At 30.3% G+C, this 25,424-nt stretch overlaps 1 protein-coding gene and 1 long non-coding RNA gene across 2 annotated transcripts; both read right to left on the reverse strand.

The window, feature by feature from the left end:
- Nucleotides 1-544: 544 nt before the first annotated feature.
- On the reverse strand, nt 545-3,607 carry LOC117913991. The gene is made up of 5 exons (XR_004651194.1): nt 3,373-3,607; nt 3,200-3,268; nt 1,966-2,252; nt 924-1,024; nt 545-829 (listed from the first exon to the last, which is right to left on the reverse strand). It is a non-coding gene; the product is annotated as an uncharacterized LOC117913991 (long non-coding RNA).
- Nucleotides 3,608-7,348: 3,741 nt separating this feature from the next.
- On the reverse strand, nt 7,349-9,440 carry LOC117914155 (adenylate isopentenyltransferase 5, chloroplastic). The gene is made up of 2 exons (XM_034829376.1): nt 9,053-9,440; nt 7,349-8,962 (listed from the first exon to the last, which is right to left on the reverse strand). The coding sequence occupies exon 2, from the start codon at nt 8,937-8,939 to the stop codon at nt 7,947-7,949; it is 993 nt and encodes a 330-aa protein (XP_034685267.1). The 5' UTR covers nt 8,940-8,962; nt 9,053-9,440; the 3' UTR covers nt 7,349-7,946.
- Between the last annotated feature and the right edge of the window lie 15,984 nt (nt 9,441-25,424).

Here is a 25,424-nt window from a genome sequence, read left to right on the forward strand (position 1 = left end):
TTTTTTTCAATTATTTTTTATACAATATTTTGATTGACAATTAAAAATATAAACAGTACTTATATAAAAAAAACTTAGTAGCTTTATGCACAATAATTCAAAAAAATTGTTTCTTATATTTGCTTTTTTAACAGAATTTTGCTCCTAACTTTTTCATTTTTAAAATTAATAAAAATTATTGATTTTAATAAATATTTAATGTCTTAATTATTTTTAAGTTCTTATTAAAATTGATGGTAGTTGGATAATTTTTAAGTAATAATTCATGCTCAAAACAAAAACAATAGTTTTTTCATGATGACAACTTTACTAAAAATTTATTATTTAGTTAAATTTCATAAAATTAAGCTTAATTATTCGTAAACTACTAACTTAAAACTTATTACTTATTACTGATTTTTTTACTTTAAGCATGAAAGTTGTTTGATAAAAATAATTTAAAATTTATTTCAAATTATTAAATTAACATATTTACCCTCATAAATTTTAATTAATCTTTAGTAATATTTTTAATTATAAATAAAATAAATTTACGATGATTAAATATATTTACAACAGAGCTTATAGGATGTAAATGAAATAATCCCCTTTGAAGATCACAAGTTACAAATGAATAGGGAAAGAGTGGAGGAGAGGTGAAGCACTGATGAGTGATACACCGAAGAACATCTAAGACACTAACAATTGTGTGTTACCAATTTTACAACTCCAAACCAAGCTGAACATGTCCATGTAAGAACTTGTACAGTTGTATGGTGCTGCCCTTGCATCCCTTTTGGAAGGTCTAGGCTTTGCAACTGTAACAAATACAAACCTGCCATGGAAACACCTAACAGAAAAACCAATTTTCATTAGATGAAAAAGGCTTTTATGGCCTAAAAAAACTATAGTGAGAAATGCGATCTATTACCGACGATGCATACCATTCGGTCCATCCATCACTTTCACAGCCAATTGAGCAGATTCTTTTTAATCCATGGAAATCCCAGAGGTTGAATGGAAATTTTGTTTCTCATCGTTTTCACTGCAAGATGATGATTAGCATAAGAGAAGAGTAATCAACGATTATATTGGCAGGTCGTTTTCACTGCAACATGACTATTAGCATAAGAGAAGCGTAATCAATGATTATATTGGCAGGAATTTGTAACATCAGAACGAATATGTTTGGAGCAACTTCAAACAAAAAATGATTATCCATGTGAAGGAATCACGGCAGTTATCACTGTATGATGTTAAACAGCACAATGGAGTCATATTCTTTCCTTTTAAAGGACAGAAAACTTTCACTTCCTTTAAGGTGTAAACTTAGAAAGTAGGTGGCCGCCACACAAGCTTAAAGAGACTTTGGTACCTTTGAAATCAACAAAAGATAGCTTGAATTTAAGACACCCTTTTGACCAAAAAGAATACTACTACCTCTTTATGTTCTTTCTCTATTGTTATGGCAACCATTAAATCAAATATCGGTTTTAACCACCCTTTTTCCAAGCTTGTTCAGAGGACAATTCTCTGCCCGATCAATTGAGTGAGTACAACAACATGCTTGCCCTTTTTCACAAATATAAGGCTTGTTGATAGTAGTTCAGGTTCATATTGTTCTAGTTTGGATAACTTATTCAACTATCACAAGACCAACATTTTTGCCTAAAACATCATAACACTCGCCAACTCCGTATCTCTGAATTAGCAAACAAGTCCCATGGACTAAAATTCCCCATTCATACAAGTCCTTGCAAGTCTTTTTTTTAAGTAATTTCACTCATTCCAAATTAGCAAGATTCAAATAATAGCATACATTATGAAAATGGTCCTCTGTGAAATTGTACATTGGATTTCAAAATAAAAGACATTTATGAATTTTGTTGTTGAATAAGCAATTCAGATAATCTAATGAGAAGCTAATCTTTCTGGGAGTTACTTCTGAACACATTGAAAGGAGAGAGAATTTTGGAAGATCCTTACATTAGAACTTGTATGGTGCTGCCTTCACATGCCTTTTGGAAGGTCCAGGCTTAGCAATTTTAACAAATACAAACCTGCCATGAAAAAACTGAACAGGAAACCAATTTCTAATTGATGAAAAGGGCTTTATTGCCTCAAAAAATTTAGTGCGAAACACAAAATATTATCAAAGATGCATGCCTTTCCATCCATCATTTTCACAGCCAATTGAGCAGATTCTTCAGTCGTAAACCAAGCAAATGCAAATCCCAAAGGTTGAGAAGAAATTTTATTTCTCTTGATTCTCACTGCAAGATTATGATTAGCAAGAGAGAGGAGTAATTAATGATCAGATTGGCAGGAATGTGTAACATTAGAATGGATGTGTTTGGAGCAACTTCAAACATAAAATGACTTCTAAATTCTAATATCTCCATCTCAATATTTAGCATGGGAGTCATTCAGTGGAAGAGTTTAAACTGCACACATTTCTAATTTTCCAAATGTGGTAATGCTTCTTCTTCTTTCTTAAGGGAAGTAAGTTTTCACTTCCTTTAAATGAGTCTAAGCTTACAAATTTAGCTGTGGCTAGGCTACACAAGCTTAAAGAGACTTGATAGCTTGAATTTTTGAGACACCCATTTATAGTATGAGCTGATAATGCACCTCCCTATCTCACTTCTCTATCATTATAGCAACCATTAAATCAAACCTCATTTTTAACCATCTCTTTCGTCAAGTTTGTTCAGATGAAAACATCATAAAACCCATTAACTCTATTTCCATGGATTACCTGCTACATCCCATGGACTAAAATTCCCCATTCATAAGCTGATACACCGTACACATCTTTGCAAGCCTCTTTTCAAGTAATTTCATTCATTCCAACGATTTTCATAAATGTCAAACTGCCACACAAATGATTTATTTACACAAAATAGCCCTTGGAAGTGTTCCTAATATGGGTGCCTCTAATCTCCATAGATATGAGTCAAGTTTTCTCAAGTTTCAAAACCCCAGCTCAAAAAAGTATGAAGTGTACACAAAATTGATAATAATCTAAGAAAAAGATACTTCTCCATACTAATATTCAATTAGTGGCATGTATTAGGGGATTGGTACTCTCTGTGAAATATATTTGATTGCAAAATTGAAGACATTTATGAATTTCTGTATTGTTGAATAAGGTATTCAAATAATCTACTGGAGTAACTTCCAAAAATAGAGAAAGAAAAAGCCAAAAAGGAACAAAAACCTTTGCTGACTTCCCCAAACTGTGAAAATGCCTTCTTCAGACTTCCCTCACAGGTGGATTGTGGCAGTCCTGCAACAGTTGCCAGAAACAACATGTTCATTTTTTCATGTAAAATGGATTTAAAAGAATGAGTGGAAAATTGGCAATGAACTCCGGTGAAGAGGCGAGGACACCTTTTATAAAGATTCTTGTTGAAGAAGATTCATCGTCAGTTGCGCAGCACCGGAGACATGGATAACGGAGACCGGGCGACGCAGACGAGATTGAAACTGGATGGATTTTGCGATTGGTGGTTGTTGAAACTGCGATTAGGGTTTTCGAAGAATGTTTATGGGATTGAAGCAATGAGAACGACGATGGAGACCACCCAAACAGGGCCATTCCAAACCCTAATTTGCAGAAATTACACAAACCAAAAGCACCCTTTCAACCAAGTATGAAAGCCTCCAAAGCCCAGCCCCAAGGTTTCATGTCTGGCCTGGTTAAATGCTAAACAGGCCCAATGAAGCCCAACTCTTGAGATTGCCTTGAGGCAGGGTAAACCAATTCGGCCCAATTAAGCCCAATTAAGGCCCCATTTGAATTAACCTCACAGAAGCCAAAATCCCATTTTAACTTCAAAAAAATTATGATATTTTATTCTAATTTAAAAATTTTACTTAAACTAAAAATAAAAATAAAAATATTCTAAACACAGCCCAAGTAAAAAATCGAAAGGACAATTTTGTTTCACGTCTTTTATTTTATGACAGTGCATCGAATAAGTCGATTTGGAAAAAAAAAAAAAAAAAAAAATCAAGCACGTTGGATGAATAGAATATTATCAGGGGAAGGACTGAAAATGATTTGAAGAAGAAAAAACATGGAGCCACAATAACAATTCATATAATAAATTGATCGAGTTTTCTTTTCAGATGAGAGTATCGAATCGACAAAGATAAATTTTGATTCCATTAACCGAACGGAAAAAGTTATTCCAAGATGCTTGTAGCTAGCTGTATCTGATTAAGGTCTGGTAGAAGTTTGTGATATATGTTGATTAGACCACTGAAGCAATATGGGAAAAGGCATCCATTAGAGTATGCCACTAATGGCAAGGGATCATTTTACAAACTATACAAAATAGTTCAATCGGCATAATAAGTTGTGTCTTTGTTTCCCGACTACGAAAAATATGCCAAACATATTGTGATATCCCATATTGTGTCGGGAAAAAAAAATTAGTATTATATATGTATGGATGGTTCTTAATCATATAAATGCATTTTAAAATCGGAATTTTTTTTTTTATTTTAGAGTAGATAATATTTACTCTTGGATCAGGCTTTGGTCATCTCATTTGTTGCTCCCTGATAATCCCTCCCCCAATAAGAGGCTCCCATGATTTGAACTCATGACTTTGGTTTTAATATTAATTTTTGGATCAAGTTTTGACTATCTTATATGAAAACCAATTGATAATCAATGAAAGTAGGTCGAATATTTTGTAACATTTGACATCATATGACATAGATTTGTTCTGAGAGTCATTATTTAAATAACCCACTCTTGAGCTTAAAAGCGACATTATTATACCCCAATAGCTACATATGATGGAATAAATCATTACAAATAATATCGGAATTGATCTCTAACTTTAATGTGAGAGTTAGTTTATTTGGTTTGTTAAAGGTACGGGTTTTTAAGCCAACAAACAATATTTGTATGAATAATAAAAATAGCTAACCAATTAATTAATGGGTTAATGTGAGAGCTAAAAAGGTAGTTACTGTATACGTATAGTTTAATGGTAAACGTGGATTCCTTTGGATGGGGATGAAACTTTAGGTAAGTTAATATCAATTTCCATTGGCTAAAGAATTGAAGGACATGTGGATGGAGTCCCATGTCTCAATTCTTAAGCCAAAACAGTCTTTGTCCTTTGAGTTGGGCACACTCATCATATGAAAGAGACCACCAATACCCAACCAAAAGAAGAATTACGTGTATGCAAATAGTACAAGAGACCTGCCAAAATAGTTTCAAAGAAAGAGAAAAAGTCAAAAAACCAAAGGCTCTTCACCCTCCTAAGAGTAAGGTCGGAGGATGTTGATTCAATCTTGAGTAAGACATCTTGGAGGCATTTGCCACCTTATGGATTCTCTTTTTAGCCTAACACTTCTGTCCTTTTGTATATACGGATTTTTTTTTAAAATTTTAATTTATTGTTGTTGACCACGTTTGATAAAACATAATACATAATTATTAATGATTTAAATTAATTTTAAATTAAATTATACTTAAAATGATATGTCGAAGTCATTCTTAATTTTAGATTATAATATTAAGCTATTTTATCAAACATATTTAATACATTTAATAACTTAAATTAAGTTATTAATTTATATTATGTTAATAAGTTGATTTATCAAACACCCTTCATATAATCTATTTACTTATGACAAATTAATAAAAAAAAAATTATAACAATTATGTGGGGTTGATTTAGGGCATGTCGAGACCATGCATTATTGCATGATAGAAATGTGGTGTCCTTTGTGGGTACTCTCGAAGATGGATGAACTAAATTCTTTTGGAAAACTATAGATTTGCTAATTTGAGGACATATATGCATTGATTAGCTATATTGGATGTATATTAAGATAGCAATCGAATGTGGTCCATTTGACCTGTATATTGTAATTTGCTCATTGAGAACAAACGCTTGATTCGTTGATGGATGTGTAAATCTTTGACTAATCTGAACGAAAAAAAGACAAAATTAGATTCTTTTGGAAAACTACAAATTTATCAATTTAAACATATATATGCATTGCTTAACCATTCTGGATGTATGTTAAGATAGTGATTGAAAGTGGTCCATTTGACTTTTATTTTGTAATTTGCTTACTAAGAACAAATACTTGATATGGTAATGAAAGGTGTGAATTTTTTCTCTGGTCAACATGAATTCATCACATCTCAATCAACCCTAACTTTTTGTAAATTGAAAAAGATAAGAGGAGAAAGGAGAAAAAAAATAAAGGACAACACAAAATTGCCCTTGGTCTTTGCTCTTTTATGGTCGATGCATGTATCAATTCGTTTTGTCAATCTCAATGTAAAAATATTATTTTGATTACACATTCATGAGCACATTTGTACATGTATTACTATCACTACCCATGACTTTAGAAGCTTAGAAACTAGAATGATTACATTCCTTTTGTTTGGGATGCAAAGGTAAGGTTAGGGTAGCTAGCTAGTAAGGCAAAAGGTAATATTGATCCAACGGGTGAACTTTTGTGATAAGAGACCGTTAAAAGCCAAAAGAGGTTTTTTTCTATAGTGGGTCCACAATAAGGCTTTTGAATATGGGGTGGTGAGTGGGGATATATGGAGAGAATGGAGATCATATTATATAGTTGGAATCATGTGGCATGAAGACGACAATGGTGTCTGGATTGGTCCTACCAATACATAACCCCTTTTGCCTTTTGTCCCTACTCTCTTATTCCCACCAAAATTTCCCTTACATTTTTCATAGAATAATTGGGTAGTTCACAGGTTCAATCACTACCCTTCACTCCACCATTTCAAAGGACCACTCTTCTTCAAGACTACAAAATCGACCCTGTTGCATATTCCAAAGGTCGCGTGCCTACCATGCTTATGCTTTTGTTTTGATCTACCATTCCATATAAATTTTATACACTTTGTGTTATGTATATGTCATACATAAACGTAAGAATACAAAGATCAAATAATATATGTATAAAGGCACACAAAGTTTTAATGTAGTTAGATAAATCATTTCAAATTTATAGATGAGAAATAACAATATTATCTCATAAAGAACATTACAAAGAATAGAAAACGGATATAACTATTAGTTCCTAAACATTTCGTGTTTTCCTCTCTTATTTTTATCATATGTTTTTTTTTCTTTTTCTTTTTACGTCTTTATCTATTGCATACCGTCTTCATATTTTCATTTATATTTTATAACATTCTTTTTATTCATTACTTATAATATTTATAAAAATGTCCTTATAACTTTATTTTATAATTAAAAACCTAGTTATAATAAAATATCAATTTAAAAAATATTTGATGTAAGAGTGAAAGAAAACCAAATTTGAGACATTTTTCAACACTTTAAATTAAAGATGTTGGAATCATATTCAAAACTATATATATTCCATAGACTTATACAACCAATACATATACAACCCAATGTCAAAGGTGGCACACAGGTAGAACCAAAAACGTCTTCTCTCCATCTCTTCTCTCATCTCATCCTGTCCCTCTCTCTCTCTCTCTCTCTCTCTCTCTCTCTCGTCTCACTTCCATACATGGGAAAGAAATGGTACACAACAGTGGGTCCATACCTTTATTACTATTCCCACATCGACAATTCACAAATAGGGGATGGGCCCCACCCCACAAAGAAAGTGCCTCCACAAACGCCACGCACCAAAGTCTGTACGGAAAATAGGCGCGCGCATTTTAAGTAGGCACCCTCTCTGTTTTCTAAAATGATCCTTCTCCAATCGTACGGCTGCACAAAGCATGCTGCTTAACGGCCATCATGGCGATCTCCTTAGGAGCCGCCGTAATTTTTTTTCTTTTTTAATCTTACCAACCTCCAAAATACCAGAAAGGCGAAAACCAGAAAAACAAAAACGGAAAAATATGATACGTGGCGGCCAACCAGGTGGTGTCGTGTTATTACTGCGGGGGTAAGATTTTGTGGGTCCCACAGCCTTTAGTGACTGGCGGCCGCCACAGCGGTCATGGCCACGGTGGAGCCGATGATGGCAGTGGACGGAACCGGAACCGGAACCACAATGTTGGGCACACAGTCTTGGTGGCGGAGGAAACAGCCGACGATGTCCATGCTCGGCCCTGCCACGTGCTTCTCCCACGCTTCCTCGGCGTCGTCCCCTCGTTTTAGGAAGGCTTCAGTGGCGTCCAGGCGATGTATTTTCCATCCCCTGATGTTCTGCAGCCGGTGAATTTTGTCTAATTGGGAACAAGCTAGTTTGCAGGTGTTCTCTTTGATTTTAGCAATGGCTTTTCTCAGATACTGAGCTGCAATTTTATCCCCAACAATTCTTTCGCCTCTTAGAAATTGATCCATTTCCGGAACTCCAATTGCCCGCCTAATTCCCCGTGAGTAATCGGCCTCCGGGTCGAAGATTCTTTTTACTTCCTCCACCAACCCCGCCTCCACCATCCGATCAACTCGCTCTGATACAAAGCGGTGAAGTACAGGCAATGAGACGTCAACCCAGAGGAAGCAGCACTCGTACCTTGATTTGAATTCAGGGACGTCAGTCACTAGAGCTTCAATGAATGAATTGGAGCCACCGGCGATGATGGGATGGCGGTTGCGAGCGGTGATGGATTGGATGGCTAGTGATGCGTGGTGGCAGAAATCCATGGCGGTGAAGTTGGTATTAGGATCAGCTATCCCCAACAAATGGTGGGGGACGCCGCGACACTCCTCCTCTGTCACCTTATTCGTGACTATGTGAAGGCCCTTGTAGACTTGCATTTTGTCGGAGTTTATGATTTCAGATGGAAAACGCGTGGCGAGGTCAATCGAAAGCTTCGATTTCCCCGTGCCGGTGGCTCCTATCACGAACACTACCTTCTCCTTTCGGCGCCGTGGATTGAAGAGCTCCAAGTTGAGCCCTGAAATATCCAGTAGGGGCGTCTGTACTTGCTTGCAGGCAGACAAGATAGTCCTCATCATGGATCAGAGTATGTCTGACACTTCTGCTCATCAAACGCAAAACAAAATTTAGTAACCCTCAAAAAAAATTCAAAAGAACTGTACCCCACACCCATTCTCCAGGACCACCATACCTTAAATATCGCAGACGACGCGGCGACCCGAAAACTGTACGACTCTGTACCAAGCACTTTATCTGCAGATGGAGCGGAGTAGTGGCTATGGCGGAAAAAAAGCTAAAAGACGATAGTGAAGGAAATCAACAAACAAGCAAAGGTGTGAGAAACCCAAGGGCTTTCTCAAAAGTACTATACGCAAAAGCCACTACTGTTTTCCTCACAAGCTGAGCACCACCCACAAAAGACTGTACACAAATGCTTATCTTGTATCTCTATTAACACTACTTGAAAATAAGGGGGTCAAGAAAATGAAATTTTGTTTGTGGGCTTGTCAAGATGATTATGACAATGACTGAGAGAAAATGGAGAGGGAGAGTGATCACCTTCCTGGAAGCTCTCAATAATAATCAGCTGGCTGCAGGTAGCAACCAAAGATGGGGCTGGCTATTTATTGTGGCGAAGTGCCGAGGACTTGTAAGCCTGTGCCAAGTGGTTCAATAGATTTATGTAGCTCATATTATAAAACCAAGAATTTTTTCAGATGGGACAGCTCCATCATTTCTATGGAGACTTCCCCTCACTTTTTATATACCTATCTCCATTTTTTCTATCTTAATTTATAAATTTAATTTTTGTGTACATTCCAGTACTCTGTAAGTCTGTATGTAACCTTCGAGTCTTTGTAAGGCTGCGTTTGTTTGTATTGTAAATGACTTGTTCTGAGTTTGGGTTGGAGTTCATGTCCTCGTTTGAGGATGAACAGAGCCACACTGCACAAGAATCAGAATGGGTCGGCAGGCAGAGTTGTTTTCAAAAAGCGGTGGGCAAAAAGAATTTCATTTTAGTGGGTGTGGATACCTTTTCTTTTATATGTAGATATATGTAAGCTTTCTTGAGAATCTAGTCTCTGCCACCTTTTCAAAACACTTCTCTTGGAGTAAGACAATTTGAAAAATAAATAAAATTTCTTTTTACAATAATCTATTTTTATCACTGTGTTTCTTTGATGCTCTCTCTATAATTATAATTAAAAGAAAAAAAAAGTTGGTGAAAGGACCTGAAATTTATTTTAAAAATTAATTTGTTTAAAAAATAAATTCAACATATATTATATTATAGTACCACAAAGTGTTAATCAAAACTGCGCGTATAAATGAGTAGAAAATTAAAAAAAAAAAAAAACATGATATTTTAACATGGTTCGATGATTAATGTGATCTCTATATCCATAGAATACATAAATACTCAACAATCCAATAATCAAAGAAAAAAAAATGTATAATGGTGAAATTTTTGGAAAAAAAAAACCATTTTAATTTCAATCGTACTCTCTAAACAAAAACCCTAAAACATAAATAAATAAATAAAAAGAGTTAAATATATAATAGAGATAAATTTATTATTTATCACATAAAAAAAATTTTCTGATACGCTATTCCTTTCAATCTCATGTAATGATTGGACAGTTCGATTCCCATAAGTTATGAATGGCAACGAAGCGGGTTCGGGACATGTCGTCCCCATCCCAACCCCGCCATGTTTATTAAAAACAATTCTCATCCTCATCTTGTTTAAAAAATTAAACGGGGCGGGGCGGGTATGGGAATTCTCATACTCGCCCGCCCCGTTTAGCCTTTTTGTTTAAAAAAAAAAAATTAAAATTTTAATTACATTAAAATAAATATATTTTATAAATCATAAAATTATTATATTTTTTATAACTTATTTTATTAAAAAATTTTATTATTATCTATATATTAAAAATAGTAAAATAAAATTTTAAATTAAATTTAATTTAATTTTATATATAATTGGGGCGGGGCGGGATGAGGCAATACCCAAACCCTCCCCGAGTTTAAAAAAAAAAATCTCATACCCATCTGAAACTCATTTATTAAATTTAAACCTCGTCCCATTAAGGACGGGGCAGGTATCCGAAAAAACCTATTACATTGCCATCCCTACCATAAGCTCAACAGAAACTCGATTCTTGATATCTCATAAGAAGCACAATAAAACTGATATAGGCTTCACAATTTAACACAAAATATAAAAAAAAAATATTATACCCTATTATTAGGTATTTATGTCTAGACATACAATGATTCTGATTTTGAGCTATAAATACGAGTAAAAGTAAGTATAGTTGCTTTAGAGTTGCTTTTCATAAAAAAAAAATTCTATTCTAAAATTATTTTAAGGTTTGTTTTAGGATGTTTTAAAAATAATTTTCAAAAATAATTTTTTTTCACTTGCTTTAAATAATTTTTTATTTACACATGGGAATAATAAGTGTTACGTGGAGTCACAACATTGGGTGAAAAATGGATGAATCACATTATTTTATAGAAAATTTAAATTATCATTTTGGCACCTATCATGAAATGGCCAATAGCTAGCTTCCATTTGGAAACTTTGACTAATATTTTTTCTATCTTCTTCACCGCCCAACAAATATTATTTAGCTTTCAAATGACAATTATTCTGCTTTCCATTTTTCTCCTTCTTTTTTCCAATTCTACAAAAAAATATAATTTTTAATTGGAGGGAGAAAGAATTTAAGAACTGTTCAGGTGTAATTAGTCAAAATTTGGAATCTTAATAGACTTTTAAGAGTGAATTAATGCTCCAAATTGTTATTGTTTGTATGTTCCAGAATCTTGTAACTTTTTTCCTTTAGCTACTTTTGTTAATATTTTAAATGTTACTTGAGGAACCATTAAAATAATTTGTCTTCATGCAGTCGTGAGGACCATAATTCTAAGGAACTACCGAAAGGAAGAATAACAAAAATCGAGAACCCATGTGAAACTACTATTGAAGTACTTTATATTAATTAATTGTTACTTAATTAGCTTAGTTCTCTAGAAATGTGCAACCTTTATCCTTTATTCTCTCACGATTTTTTTATTATGTTTTTTAAAGATTTATATGCATTTTTATTAGTGGTACCAAGCTAGCTTGGTTCATCGAGACTAGGGTTTGTTTTTTTTTTTTTTTTTTTTTTTGAATTTTGAAACTTTGAGAAAGAGTTTCATGACGAAGAAAATAAATATACGGGGATGTAATCAATCATCGTTACTTTGGTTTGAGTATGCGTAAGGTTTCTAAACATATCGTGAATACATAGATGAATAACGATAATAGTGGTTCAGGACCCATTTTTCAATGCAATTAGATGTATTTATTTATATGAGATAAATGTATGGGGATGTAGTCAACCATCGTGACTCTAGCTTGAATATGCGTTAGGCTTTTGAGAGTATTATAAATACATAGAATAATAATAATAATTTAGGACGCATTTTTTCAATGCAATTAGACGTATTTATATTAGGAAAACTTTACTGGATGACATTTGATAATATCAATAAAAAACGAAATGAAAAATGAAAAAAAAAAATGGAAATTACTTCGAGTGCTTGAGTGTTTGCAATGGGGGCTTAAGTATTTTAGGTGTTTAACCGCTCCTTAGCAAATTTCGGTTTTTTTCTTTTTCCTTCTTGTAATTTACGCACATCAAAACAACAATTAATATACTTACTTGAATGACATTGAGTCAAAATTGATGATCTTATGTCATCAAAGGCCACTGTAAATCTAAAAAGCACATCAAGTAAATCTAGTAATATTTGGAAATAAAATTGTGAACCTAAACTAGCTAATTTAGCTCATTAAGTGAGGATTACATTACACCTAAGCTAATCTTTCTTAACTCAAACTTACATAGTTTTAGAGACATATGTATTTGACTTTTGGTTCATAGCAAGTTTGACTCATTCATTAGTCTATTTATGCGAGACTTAAACCTATTAAATAAAATTTTTGTAATACTTTCATTATGTCTGGATTTAATGCATAAGGAAATGGTATTAGAAGATGTTTTCATAAACAAAACACTCTCCTTAGCCTTTACAAAGGTTGTTTTCCTTTTAGCAAGAGTCTCAAACTTAACTAAAATAACCATGACCACGTTGGTTAGTGATTAGTTCTCTTTTACTAATTATTTCATTCAATATTTTGAGTCATAGATAAAATCTCATTACCACCTGCATGTCATTTCTCATCTTTTCAAGTGTCAACTTTATTTTTATCGATTACAACGTTGAGTTTAATCTCAAGAAATTTCACCTTATTAAAAAAAAATTTCTTTCTTGTAATAAAGTTCTTGTCTTTCTACTCATTTTAACATATTCAACTTTTATCTTTAGGCTTTCCTCATACGAGGCATGGCAATGCAAGAGTAATATCACCATAATAGAATTCACTTTCATCATTTTGATTCATTTAAAGAAGATGATCTTAATCAAAACCAACTTCAAATGTAATAAAAACAATCAAAATAATTTCATCTTTATTTTTATAGGAGTCATCTAATTCACAATCATCAGACTCGATTTCATTTTAAGTTCTTTATATTACTTTCTTGCTATTTTTAAGTTTGGGATAGTCAAATAAAAACTAACAATAAAATTATTATTTTTACTTACACATTATTTATTACATTCTAAATAAAAATTAAATTATTCAAATTTTCAAATAAGATTTTAAATAAAATGTTATTTTTGAAAGTTTCATTAAAAAATTTATTTGATTATTTTTGGTTGTTAGTTTATTTAAATTATTAAAATTAATGAAAGTTGTATTTATAATTTATCTTATAAAATTAATTTTTATTTAAGATTTATATTTTATAAAATAGTAAACAAGTTTTTTTATACTTTAGTTATTTGCCAATAACTTTTATCTCTTTAATTTTAAAATAAAAATTAAACCTAAAAAATTAAAATGATAAACATATACAAAAATTAAAAGTGAATTTATGAGGTGCTGATTTTCTTTCTTGCCATTTTTTGTAAGAGATTTGTTGTCTCTAAGTCCAAAAGGGACTTTAGAGCTTTAAAATGTATTTACAAGATTAAAAGAAGTTCATATTTATATAGCGTTATGAACTTTCTCTTCTATCCGATATGGGATATCACAAATTCTCAATGATAGTTAAATTTTTTTTTTTTTAAACATCTTAAATTTAAGGATCATCTTTTTTAGCACTTTTATATGTTAATATTATGCGAAATTTATTAAGGCTTACACCATTAAAGATGTTATTCAGGGCCCAAATGTTTGCTTCACTACCTTTGCTATTAAATTTTATATCATCCATGATTCGACTTAACTTTTCTCCTAGATCTACTAGTTTTATCAAAATTTGTTGAAAGTCTCCATTCAAATTCAATAGAATTCCAAACCCATTTAAGTTATAATTTTTATGAAAAACTCCATATAAGCTTTTCAATGATGATTGTTGTTTCCATAAATGTATGATACATTATTTATGGATGATCCTACTCATCGCAACGGGATGAATCAAGATTAAGAAGGACTTAGAAAATTTTTAATTTTTAAAATTTAATATGTTTTGTTGCCAATTGAATATTATTATCTTAATTCACAAAACGAGCTAGAGAGGTTGAATAGGTAGTCTTGATTTTTAAGTAGAAAATTTAATCCTTACTTAATTATGAATTATTACAATCAAATTAATATATTCATTAATAAGAATAAACAAATCAATCAAAATTCTCATAATATGCAATATATATAGAAAACCACCTAAAGAACCTATTGGAAACTCTGCAAATGTAAAAAAACCATGGATCTAATCAAATACATACATTTACGTGGACCAAATGCTACCTTCAACCAAGGGTCTAACATCAACTAGCACCTATATTTGTCTTAATGTTTTCAAAGTAGCACCTCATGCTCCAAATATATAACCCATAATCAGAATTGATTATATTCAAACCCTAAAAGAATTGATGATATTCAAAAACTAAAAAATATGTAGACTAATCCAATAATATCTAGAATAAAATTACTAATCTAAATTAACGAATCTAACATACTAACATATGGTAATAAAGAGGTGATCTTATTCAAGGCTTCTAAATATTAAGGTCCATGACAGTTGATGGTTGTATCAACTTCTTATTTCTTTCTTGGTTCTTTTTTTAGTAGCTACTAAATAGGTGTTGAATATTATAATCAAGTAAAACCTGTGGCCTTTGGGACTAGAGTAGGGTAGATAGAAAATCATAGAGTATTCATTGGGCTTCTACTACATCTAACCAAAGCAAGCCAAGTGAGGATATGGTATTCAAATTCTAAAGTGGCATCATCTTATAATAAGATCACGATGATCACTTCTTTTTAAGTATTTGAATAACCCACATTCGCAATGATGGGCACTCCACAATCAAGAGTACCCATCTACACTAAATAACTAACAAATCATTACGATTCTATATAAAATTCATTTTTAATACATCACTCTAATACCAATATAATAATTCATTCAATTCACATCAACTTATTTTTCATACTCAACTTCGACTTAATTGGATTTACCCATAATAGTTAAAAAATGGAAATGCCGAATAACTAAAAATATGATTGAAAGTGACCTCCATATCAGTATGCAATCAATATTTGCTTTTGTATCTTCACATCAAATTTTGAGTCAATTTCGTCTTAATTGGATTTACCCAAAATGGTTAAAAAAGGAAATACTGAATAACTAAAAATGCAATTGAAAATAACCTCCATATTAGGTATGTGATCAATGTTTACTTTTTTTTTATCTTCACATCATATTTTAAGTCAATTTTGACTTAATTGGATTTACTCGTAATAGTTAAAAAATGGAAACGCCGAATAACTAAAAATATAATTGAAGTGACCTCCATATCAAGCGTGCAACCAATCTTTACTTCCATATGTTCACATCAAATTTTGATTCAACCTCGACTTAATTGGATTTACCCATAATAGTTAAAAAATGGGAAATGCCAAATAACTAAAAATATAATAGAAAGTAACCTCCGTATCAAGTATGTAATCAATATTTATCTTTAAATCTTCTAAATCAAAACTTTGAAATGATCATAAGGAGAAGAATTTTGAACGTTATCTTATGCCAAAAATATCAACTTGCCTCATAGTTTATGTTGAAGATCACAAAGAAATATATGTCAAATGAGAAGATCGATTTATATTGAAAAAAGAAATGGAATGACACAAAAGAGGTCACATAAAAAAAATGGTTTCTTCTCTTGACAATGATGATATGAAATGATTAATTTTCCTGCGTGCGTGCGTGCGCGAGAGCACATAAAACGACTTTTTAAATAACATTCAAATGGGAGTGCCACTAGAACAACATAATGAGATGGATATTAAAACAACTATAACAATGATAATATATTTTTAGTCATCAAGGACAAGCTAAAATCCAAAAGCATGTCAAATATACTCTCCACTAGCCTTTCCATTATGTGCTTTTATGAGCACGCTCTCTTTGAAGAAGAACAAAGTGCAAAAGGGTCAACCATCCATGTCCAACCCAAGTGTTAGTCCTTTCAATATTTCTTCTTCTCATTTCTATCTTTTCAGAATCATTTCCCATGGTCATAACATCAAAAGTTGGGAAAGGAAATCATGAGGTGGGTCAATAATGGGGTTACTATATATATAGTTTTTAGTCGAATCCACACAAGTATATTTTATGATTTATCAACCTTAAAAGAAAAACCCATCTAATATATACATATTTTAGGGTTTAGAATCATTCAGCCTTCCTCTTTATGACCATTTCAATGCACATGTATACAAGCCGGTTCTCTTATTTTATTAAAAAATGAGAAGGAATTGAGATGGGTATTGGTCAATGGTAACATTTTTATTTGAAGCATTTAAACCAACAAATAATAATAAAATAATTTTTGAATGAGTGGAGCAATCCATTGCAAAACATGTGGGAGTTGCTTTAATAATTTTAGGTTATGTTTGTTCCCAATAAATTTAAAGGAAAATGGGAGAGAAAAAGTAGAAGAAAAATAAAAAATAAATTTAAAGTCAATAAATTATTTTTATATATTATTTCAAATTTTGTCCCCTTATTTAACTCTTATATACAAAATTTTCAATAATTCTAATTATATTTTATTTTCTTTTATATTTTTTATAATAAAACAAAATATGAGAAAATGATTTTTCTTAACATTTTTTTCTTTTTTCTAATACTTTTTAAAAATCAAATATAGTCGTAGAGTTTGAAAATATAATTAAATAATGTGAAGTTTTTGTCTTTTTAGACCATGTTTGGTTTTTGAAAAATGAGAATGAAAGAAAATAGAGAGTAAAAATAGAATGAAAGAAAAAGTGAATAAAAAAAAAATCTAAATCAATAAATTATTTTTAAATATTTCTTCAAACTCATTTAACTTATTTTTCTTCATTATATAAAACTTAAATAAATTTATAATACATTAATTTTAAATATATTTAATTTTCTTGCATATTTCCCATAATAAAACCAAACATTATAAATATTTTATAGAAATCAAACACAGTCTCAATGTTTATATTTATGATATAAGATATTTATATTTAAGTTACATGTTTTTTGTTATATACCTTTTTATATTATTGTTTTTTTTTCTTATAAGAAAAAAAATTAAAAAATAAAATAAAATGGTATTTCAATGTTAATGGAAATTCTGATGTGGTACGGGTGATTTCAAAGATCAAAACTTTTTTGATGGAAATTTTGAGCGTGTCTTCCATGTCTTGTAAATGTGAGTTTTGTTGACTTTCGAGAAATTAAGGTTGACATTGAGGATAAGATAGTGACCCATAATAAATAGTGATCCATAATGTTAAAATTTTGAAGATGGACTTAATCAATTTTATTTCTCGAAAGGACATTCATAGCGCATATGACGATTGTCCTAATTTGTTTTGTTTTTCTTTTTTTTTTCAATGACTATGGTCAAGATCTTGATTTGACTTGGACCCATTATTATCATACACAAGTTCTTATCACAAATCATTGACTATGTATCAATTGTTTGAAATAAAGCAAGGGTTGAACCTTCATTTTGTGTGGTCATAATTCTATGGACCTAATTCCAATATGGAAGATTTTTTCTACCATGGAAACTTTTGTTGAATTGTTAAAGGATTTTTATTGACTAGTTTTGGGTAAATCTTAAAAGCATATCATCTTTGATTTTGTTGATTTTAAAATTCAATGATTGCAGGAAGTGTTTTTAGTCTAAAAAACGTTTTTGAAAAAAATATTAAGTATTTGAAAAAATTTTGAAAATACTTTTGAAAATTTGAAAAATCATTTATAATTTTTTTGAAAAAATACTTAAAGTTCGTTTGATAGTAATTTAATAAAGCACTTTCAATATTTCTAATACTTGAATTTTTTTATTTTTAAAGTATTTAGAAAGACGATAAACGCTTTTAAGAATCATTGTCAAACGCATTCTAAAAATGAGTTTGATAGTAATTCTAGGAATTGTTTGTAATCTTTTTAACACTTAAAAACTTTTATTTTTCAAATATTAAAAATGTTAAAAACATTTCTTACAATTACTGTTAAACACACTCTTAGACCTGTTTGGTAGTGATTTTATGAAACACTTTTAATATTTCTAATACTTAAAAATTTTTATCATTCAATTGTTAGAAATGTTATAAACGCTTTCTAAAATTACACTCAAATGTACTCTAAAAGTGCATTTGATAGTGATTATAGGAAGCGTTTTTAACCTAAAATTATTATCAAACACACTCTTAATATTCTTTTAAAAACCCTTATAAAACACTTTTACTAAAAATACTTCAAGTAAAAACACTCTCAAACACGCTCTTAATTAACAATATTTTTAATTATAAAAATATTCTTAAGCAATAATAAAAATTGTGCTAAATGTGGACCAAATCTGCTTTGCTACTCACAATGAAAATTAAACTAATCATTTGAGACAATAGGCAATTCCCATCATCAAACCCAATATGGTTGCCAATATTATTATAAAAATGCTTCAACTTTTACGGTGCCTAATAAATGACTTGGTGTTGTTTGCCACATTCTATAGTCCTTCAACCCAACTTCGTAAGGTCATATTTATATGTAATATGGTGAGCCCTCTCACTTTTCTTTTCTAAATTAACTTCAATACAAAACATTCTATGGTTTATGTATATTCTCGAATATTCTTCCATTTTTTTCTCTCTACAAAATACAAAACATTTCGACTATGTTTAATTTTTGAAAAATATTAAGGAAAATTATTTTCTCATGTTTTGTTTCATCGTAAAAAAAAAATTAAAGAAAATTAAAAATAATAAAAATTTGTAAAAAAAAATTATATATTTTAAAATTATTTAATCTTTATATAACAAGAGAGAATAAGTAAAATAAGTTTGAAAAGACATATAAAAATAATTTATTAAATTTAAATTTATTTTTTATTTTCATCTATTTTATTTCCCTCATAGTTCCATCAAATTTTCTAAAAATCAAACATAGGGTTGGTGAATAATGCCACATTCTTCATCTCATGCTTAAAGCAAATAATAATAATAATAATGAGGAAAAAGAAAAATAAAAGAAAAGGAATATTGCCTTAAAAGTGGATGCAAATAGGGTGTTTAACTTCGATATACATTGTTTGGTAAAACTAGAATTCTAAATAAAATTTACTTAATTAATTTATAAGAGTTAATTTTCATTAAAAAGTAAATAAAAACTACAAATTATGACTATTTTTTATTATTATAAGATAAATTTTGAGTTATGATCATATTATCGTATATAAAAAATGTGGACAAAATTCTTTTCATTACCGTTCGGACAAGTGAAGTTCAAGCCACTACAAAAAAAAAAAAAAAGATTAAGCTTAAGAATATTATAAGTTTGTTAGTTTTTTTTCAAATCCAGAAGTAAAAGTAACATTACAAAAATCTCCTTCGAAATTAAAAAAAAAAAAAAAAAAAGAGGATATAAGTTTCAATGGAACAATGATTAACTTCTAGTAGATTAGTTAAAAGAATGGAAATACTAGATATTTTTTATGAAGGAAAACCAGCTCAAGTTATTATTCTTGAACAAGTAAGATTAATAGATCCAGATGAACACATTGGACAAATGATCTAAGAGGCTTATCCTCAACATTTGTCTATCAACGGCATTTTTACTAAGGTTTTTACAAGATTGGATCATAACTTTGATTATTGAAAGAGAGGTTCAACAATAGGATTCCATCGTTGATTATAGAAAAAAATTAAGCTCTAAGAAAGGCATTAGGAAAGAATCTCCATGTGAAAAGGATACGTACGGAGAAATAACCTCATAAATTATTAAAGTTGTCCTTAATATTTACAATTGGAATACAATCTAAAAGCAATGGAGGAATGGAAAGGCAACAAAGTCAAAAGCCATGGGAGATTTCTGCAATCAATATGCTTATAGTATTATAAAAGGAGAAAATAAAAGTAAAGGGAAAATTAGGCTTAATAAATTTGCTCCTTATAAGAAGAAAAAATGCTTCATAAGAATTTTTTTTAAAGAAACAAATAAGCCCATATAAAAGACTAAAGGAACTATTCAAATTGAGTCACCAGCACCCTATCTAACAAAACCATAATTGCAATTCTTGATAAAAACAATCACGAAAAAACGGTTTACTTATGTAACTATTCAAATTAAAAAAGAATGCACCTTTGAATCGATAACTTTAATAGACTCACGAGTAGATCTAAACTACATATTTGAAGGATTAATATTGTCCAAATATTTCTCAAAGACCTTCCAAATTCTTAATATGATGAATGAGAGTAAGTTAGTAGTCAACTATAAGCTTTGTGATGCCTGGGTCTACAAACGAGGAATATGCCTTGAAAGTTTGTTTATATTAGTAAAAAATTGTACTCAAAAAGTTATCCTTGGATTCCTTGTTCTCAATATAATGCATCCCATCAAGATAGATGAATCAAGATTAGAATAAAAATCCAAGGGCATATAGTCAAATTCAACTTCATCGAGGAACAAAGTTAATAAAAAATTAACCGGTTCAAGAATAGAATACTTAATAAGGAATTTTTATTTTTATTTTTAACCTTAAAGAATAAGTAAGTCACAAACTAATTGACAAATAGATAAAGACTGCTAATATAGAGAAAAATATAGAAGATATTTAAGAATTTCATGTATGCTTCAATCTACCAAATGCTTTTTGGGATAGAAAAAAGCATGTGGTTTAGCTCCCTTATGAAGAAGGATTTGATAAAGAAAAGTTAACACAAAGGCCCGAACCATCTAAATGAGTAATCAACACCTTGAGCTTTGTAGAAAACAAATTAAAGATCTATTAAAGAAAAAAACTCATAAGAAAAAGCCATTGTCTATGGTTTAGCATAGCTCTTTTATGTGAAAATGATATTAAGATAATAAGAGGAGATGTAAGACTTGTTATCAATTACAAACCATTAAAGAAAGCTTTAAAATTGACTTATCCCTAATAAAAGGAATCATGTAAATAGGTTTTATGAAGCTAATTTTTTCTCAAAATTTGATTTGAAAAGTAGGTATTGGCATATTTAGGTCATCGAAAAAATCGATACAAAACTGTATTGATAGTACCATTTGGACATTGTGGAATGAAACAAAACATAATGTCATTTGGATTAAAGAATGTCTCCTTTGAATTTTAAAATATTATGAACAATAAATTTAATCCTTATATAGATTTCATCATTGTTTATATTGACAATTTCTTAGTCTTTTCTAAAAATTTAGATCAACATTAGAAATTTTTAAACTAGTTTCTCAAAATCATTAAAAGAGAATGTTTGGTTATTTTTGCTAAGAAAATAAATCTTCTTCAAGCAAGAGTTTGTTTCTTAGGACATATTGACCAAGATTCCATAGTACCTATTGATAGGGTTGCTTTTTAGGGCCCATTGCCCAAGATTTGATAGTACCTATTGACAGGGGTACTAGATTTTCAAGAAATTTTCCTAATGTACTAAAGGATAAAAAGCAATTACAAAGGTTCTTAAGAAGTCTCAATTATATTGCATACTTATGCAAAGACTTAGCACTTAACACTAAAACTCTTTTTGAAAAACTAAAGAAAAATCTTCTTGAATGGAATGATAGGTGTACTAAGCCTATCCAAAAAATAAAAGTTGAGGCTCATGAACTCCCATGCTTGAATATTCCTTATCCTACAACTCAAAAATAATAGAAATGGATGCCTCTAAAATCTAGTGAATGAAAAAGAAGTTCTTCTTGATTTACCTCAAGAGTATGGAATCCAACATAGGAAAATTATGGTACTATTAAGAAAGTAATTCTTTCCATTGTTTTGTATATTATGAAATTCCAAGATAATCTATCTAACAAAAAATATTTTTTTAAGAGTAGACTACAAAAGTGCAAAAAAACCTTTAAAAAACAAAATATGTAAAAAATTTAGTATCAACATAAATTTTTACTACATGGTAAGTTTTGCTTGCAATCTTTAATTTTGATATAGAATACATTAAAGGAGAAGCCAATTGTTTTGCCTGCTTCCTTACTTGTGAAGTCTTGCAAGGCTCTAGAAGACAAACAAAGCTTCCTTAGGAAAGGAAGCAAGAATCTTCCTTTAGGATTAATATGCCTTCTACCACAAAGGAATTTTCATATACAAAAGCTATGATCATTGAGAATGATACTCTGATAAGAATGTTACTGAATTAGTAGGGTTTTATCTAAATTCTACAAAGTGGTTTTAACAGTAATAGATTCCACTCAACTAACTTATAATTTAGTAAGTATAATATTGCTTTTTCAAATTGCTAATAAAGAATATTTCATTTGCCTCTAAATGGGACTTTAACCTAGGCAAGATTAAGTATTTCAAAAATGAAAATATTTTCCCAAAAGCTTCTCCTTATCATGATAAAGCTTTTCCTTATCATGATTATATTCATGCTTGGTATTTCCCATACCACCCAAATGATAAGCTCACTCATAGTTGATTCATCTAATTTCAATTACCATACAAATGAATGAATTTTTCAAATTGATTCAAATATTGATTTTCTATTGGGAAATAACTAATGACATTTTTCCAAAAGAAGTTCAAAAATCCTTTAGTAAATTGTGTAAGAGAAATCAAGAAGTAAAATCCACATGAATATTATAGTTAAATGGTAACATATCCCCTTAGCTGTAATTCTAGATTATACTAGGGTACCTAAACTTTTAAGAAGGATCTCAATTAAGGGGAAAAAAAAATGAAAGGTTTATCAAATTTATTAATAAAAACAAAATTTGTTCTCTAATGTATTCACATGATGTCTTATAAGCATTTATATAGTCTTTACTAGTTCACATAGTCTTTGTTAGTTGAAGAAATCTAAAAGACAAGAAAGCTGCAAAATTTGCTTTCGGTTATTTTTAACTATATTCATACGACTGCACCAAAGCATTATTAGTTAGGACATGATAAAGTTCATGTGATTTATCTTTTATCTAGGATATTTAACTTCTTAATATAAATTGACGATGCTTGTTGTGAGCAATATCGAGTTTTTCTGAGCCTCTTAGTAGTATTGGTGCGTTCTCTTGATGTCAGCTTTATATGCCTAATACAATAACTTTATACTTAAGTTACATATTTTTTTTGCCTAGATAGTCTTACCATATTTTATTTCTTTTCTTGTTTTCTTAAATGAAAAAAGTTTATATGATTTCAACATCAATGAAAATTAGTGATGGGGAATGGGGGATTTTAACTGCGAAAATTACTTTGAAAATGATCTTAAGAATGTCTTCAAGCTATTGTAAATGTGAGTTTTGTTGAATTTGCACAATTAAAGGTTGACATTGAGGGTAAGATATATAGTGGATGATAATTGTGACCCATAATGCCATAGTTTCCAAGATAGACTTTAGTAAATTCAATTCTTGAAAGGACATTCACAACATATATGATGAATACCATTGTCTTATCATTTTTTTTTCTCTATCAATGATGTGGTGTAGCTCATGATTTGACTTAGACTCCACTATTATCATACAAATTCTCATCATAAATCATGATTAGTTATTGAAATAAAGTAAGAGTTGAATCTTCATTTGTGTGGCTATAATTTTATCAGCCGATTCCCAGATACCACAGGTGTAAATGAAGATTTTATTGAACATGAAAAAATTTATTATTATTGAATTTAATTAACAATATTAAAAAAAAATCTTAGAAAATAATAAAAATAGTGCCAAATGTGAACCAAATCTACTCCACTATTCAGAGTGTAAAGTAAATTAGTTATTAAGGTTAGGTATCTAAATTGCTATAGCCAATTTCCATCATCAAACCCAACAAGGTTGCCTAACATATGGGTAGATGTTGTTTGCCACATTCTTTAGTCCCTCTGGTTCTACCCAACTTCTTGAGGTATCTGTTAATTTTTTTATTTTTTTTTCCCCTTGGCAAAGACCCCATTTTTACTTTGGACCTCACCACATGAAGCATGGAGGATAGTGGAAAGTGGTGGGCTTGGGTAGGCCACAACTTTAAAATACTTGGTTTGGTTACTCCTAATTCCTAAGTGGGTTTTGATGCTCACGCTTGACAATGTGATTTTCACTATTTCAATTCATGTACGTGGCATTGAGCCCATTGAAATTTGTAAATTTTAAACCCTGTTTATTAGCTTGGGATTGTATCATGCCTGCCATTGGAGGGTCTTCTTAAATTCTTGATCGTTTGGACGATTAGACGGGCCAAAGGGAAATGAAAATCCTTTGTAATTTCAATAATAAAGTAAATGATATGGAAATGATATTTGATAATATATTTTGATTTTTTTTTTTTTTACAATTACTTCTCCATTTTGAAAATAATTAAATATCTATCTTGTCCAACCCTCATTATGATGAATTTGAAGGAAAATGCATGAGTTAGGAATAAGTTTAAGATTAAAACTCGAGGTAGGTTTAGGAATAGTATTGTCTTATCCTATTTCGTCCCATCTTTTATTAGGGATAATCAATTAAAAGGGATGAAATCTTCCCCACTTTAGAAAACTAACCCTTCACCTTTTTTCAATCTAAAAAATACCCATTTTTGATAAAAACGTCCTCATCTTTTTCTTACAAAAGTAACTCTTTCTTTTAAAACATACATCTAAATAATGAAAATGTTGAAGGGTATTTCTATAAAAAATGAGTTACTCTTCAAGTTCAGAAATGAGAAATGTTAATTTTACAAATTTAGAAAGTTTTCATCATTTTTAATCAATTAATACTCTTTTTTATTTATTTATATTGGAATCCACCCTTTTGTTGTCCCTAATTCAATCCAATTAATCCGACTAATTTAAACTAATATTTACCATCTCAAGTCTAATAAATTTGAATTCGATTATAGATAAGGGTATTTGGGTTGGGCTTGAGTCGACAACGGGTTGGATTGGGCTGCGATTGAGCTTTCGTGTGAGCTGTCGTCCGAAAAGTTGTATGCTCCACGCACTAGCA

The sequence above is a fragment of the Vitis riparia genome, chromosome 5 (genome assembly GCF_004353265.1).
Source record: "Vitis riparia cultivar Riparia Gloire de Montpellier isolate 1030 chromosome 5, EGFV_Vit.rip_1.0, whole genome shotgun sequence".
Lineage (NCBI taxonomy): Eukaryota > Viridiplantae > Streptophyta > Magnoliopsida > Vitales > Vitaceae > Vitis > Vitis riparia.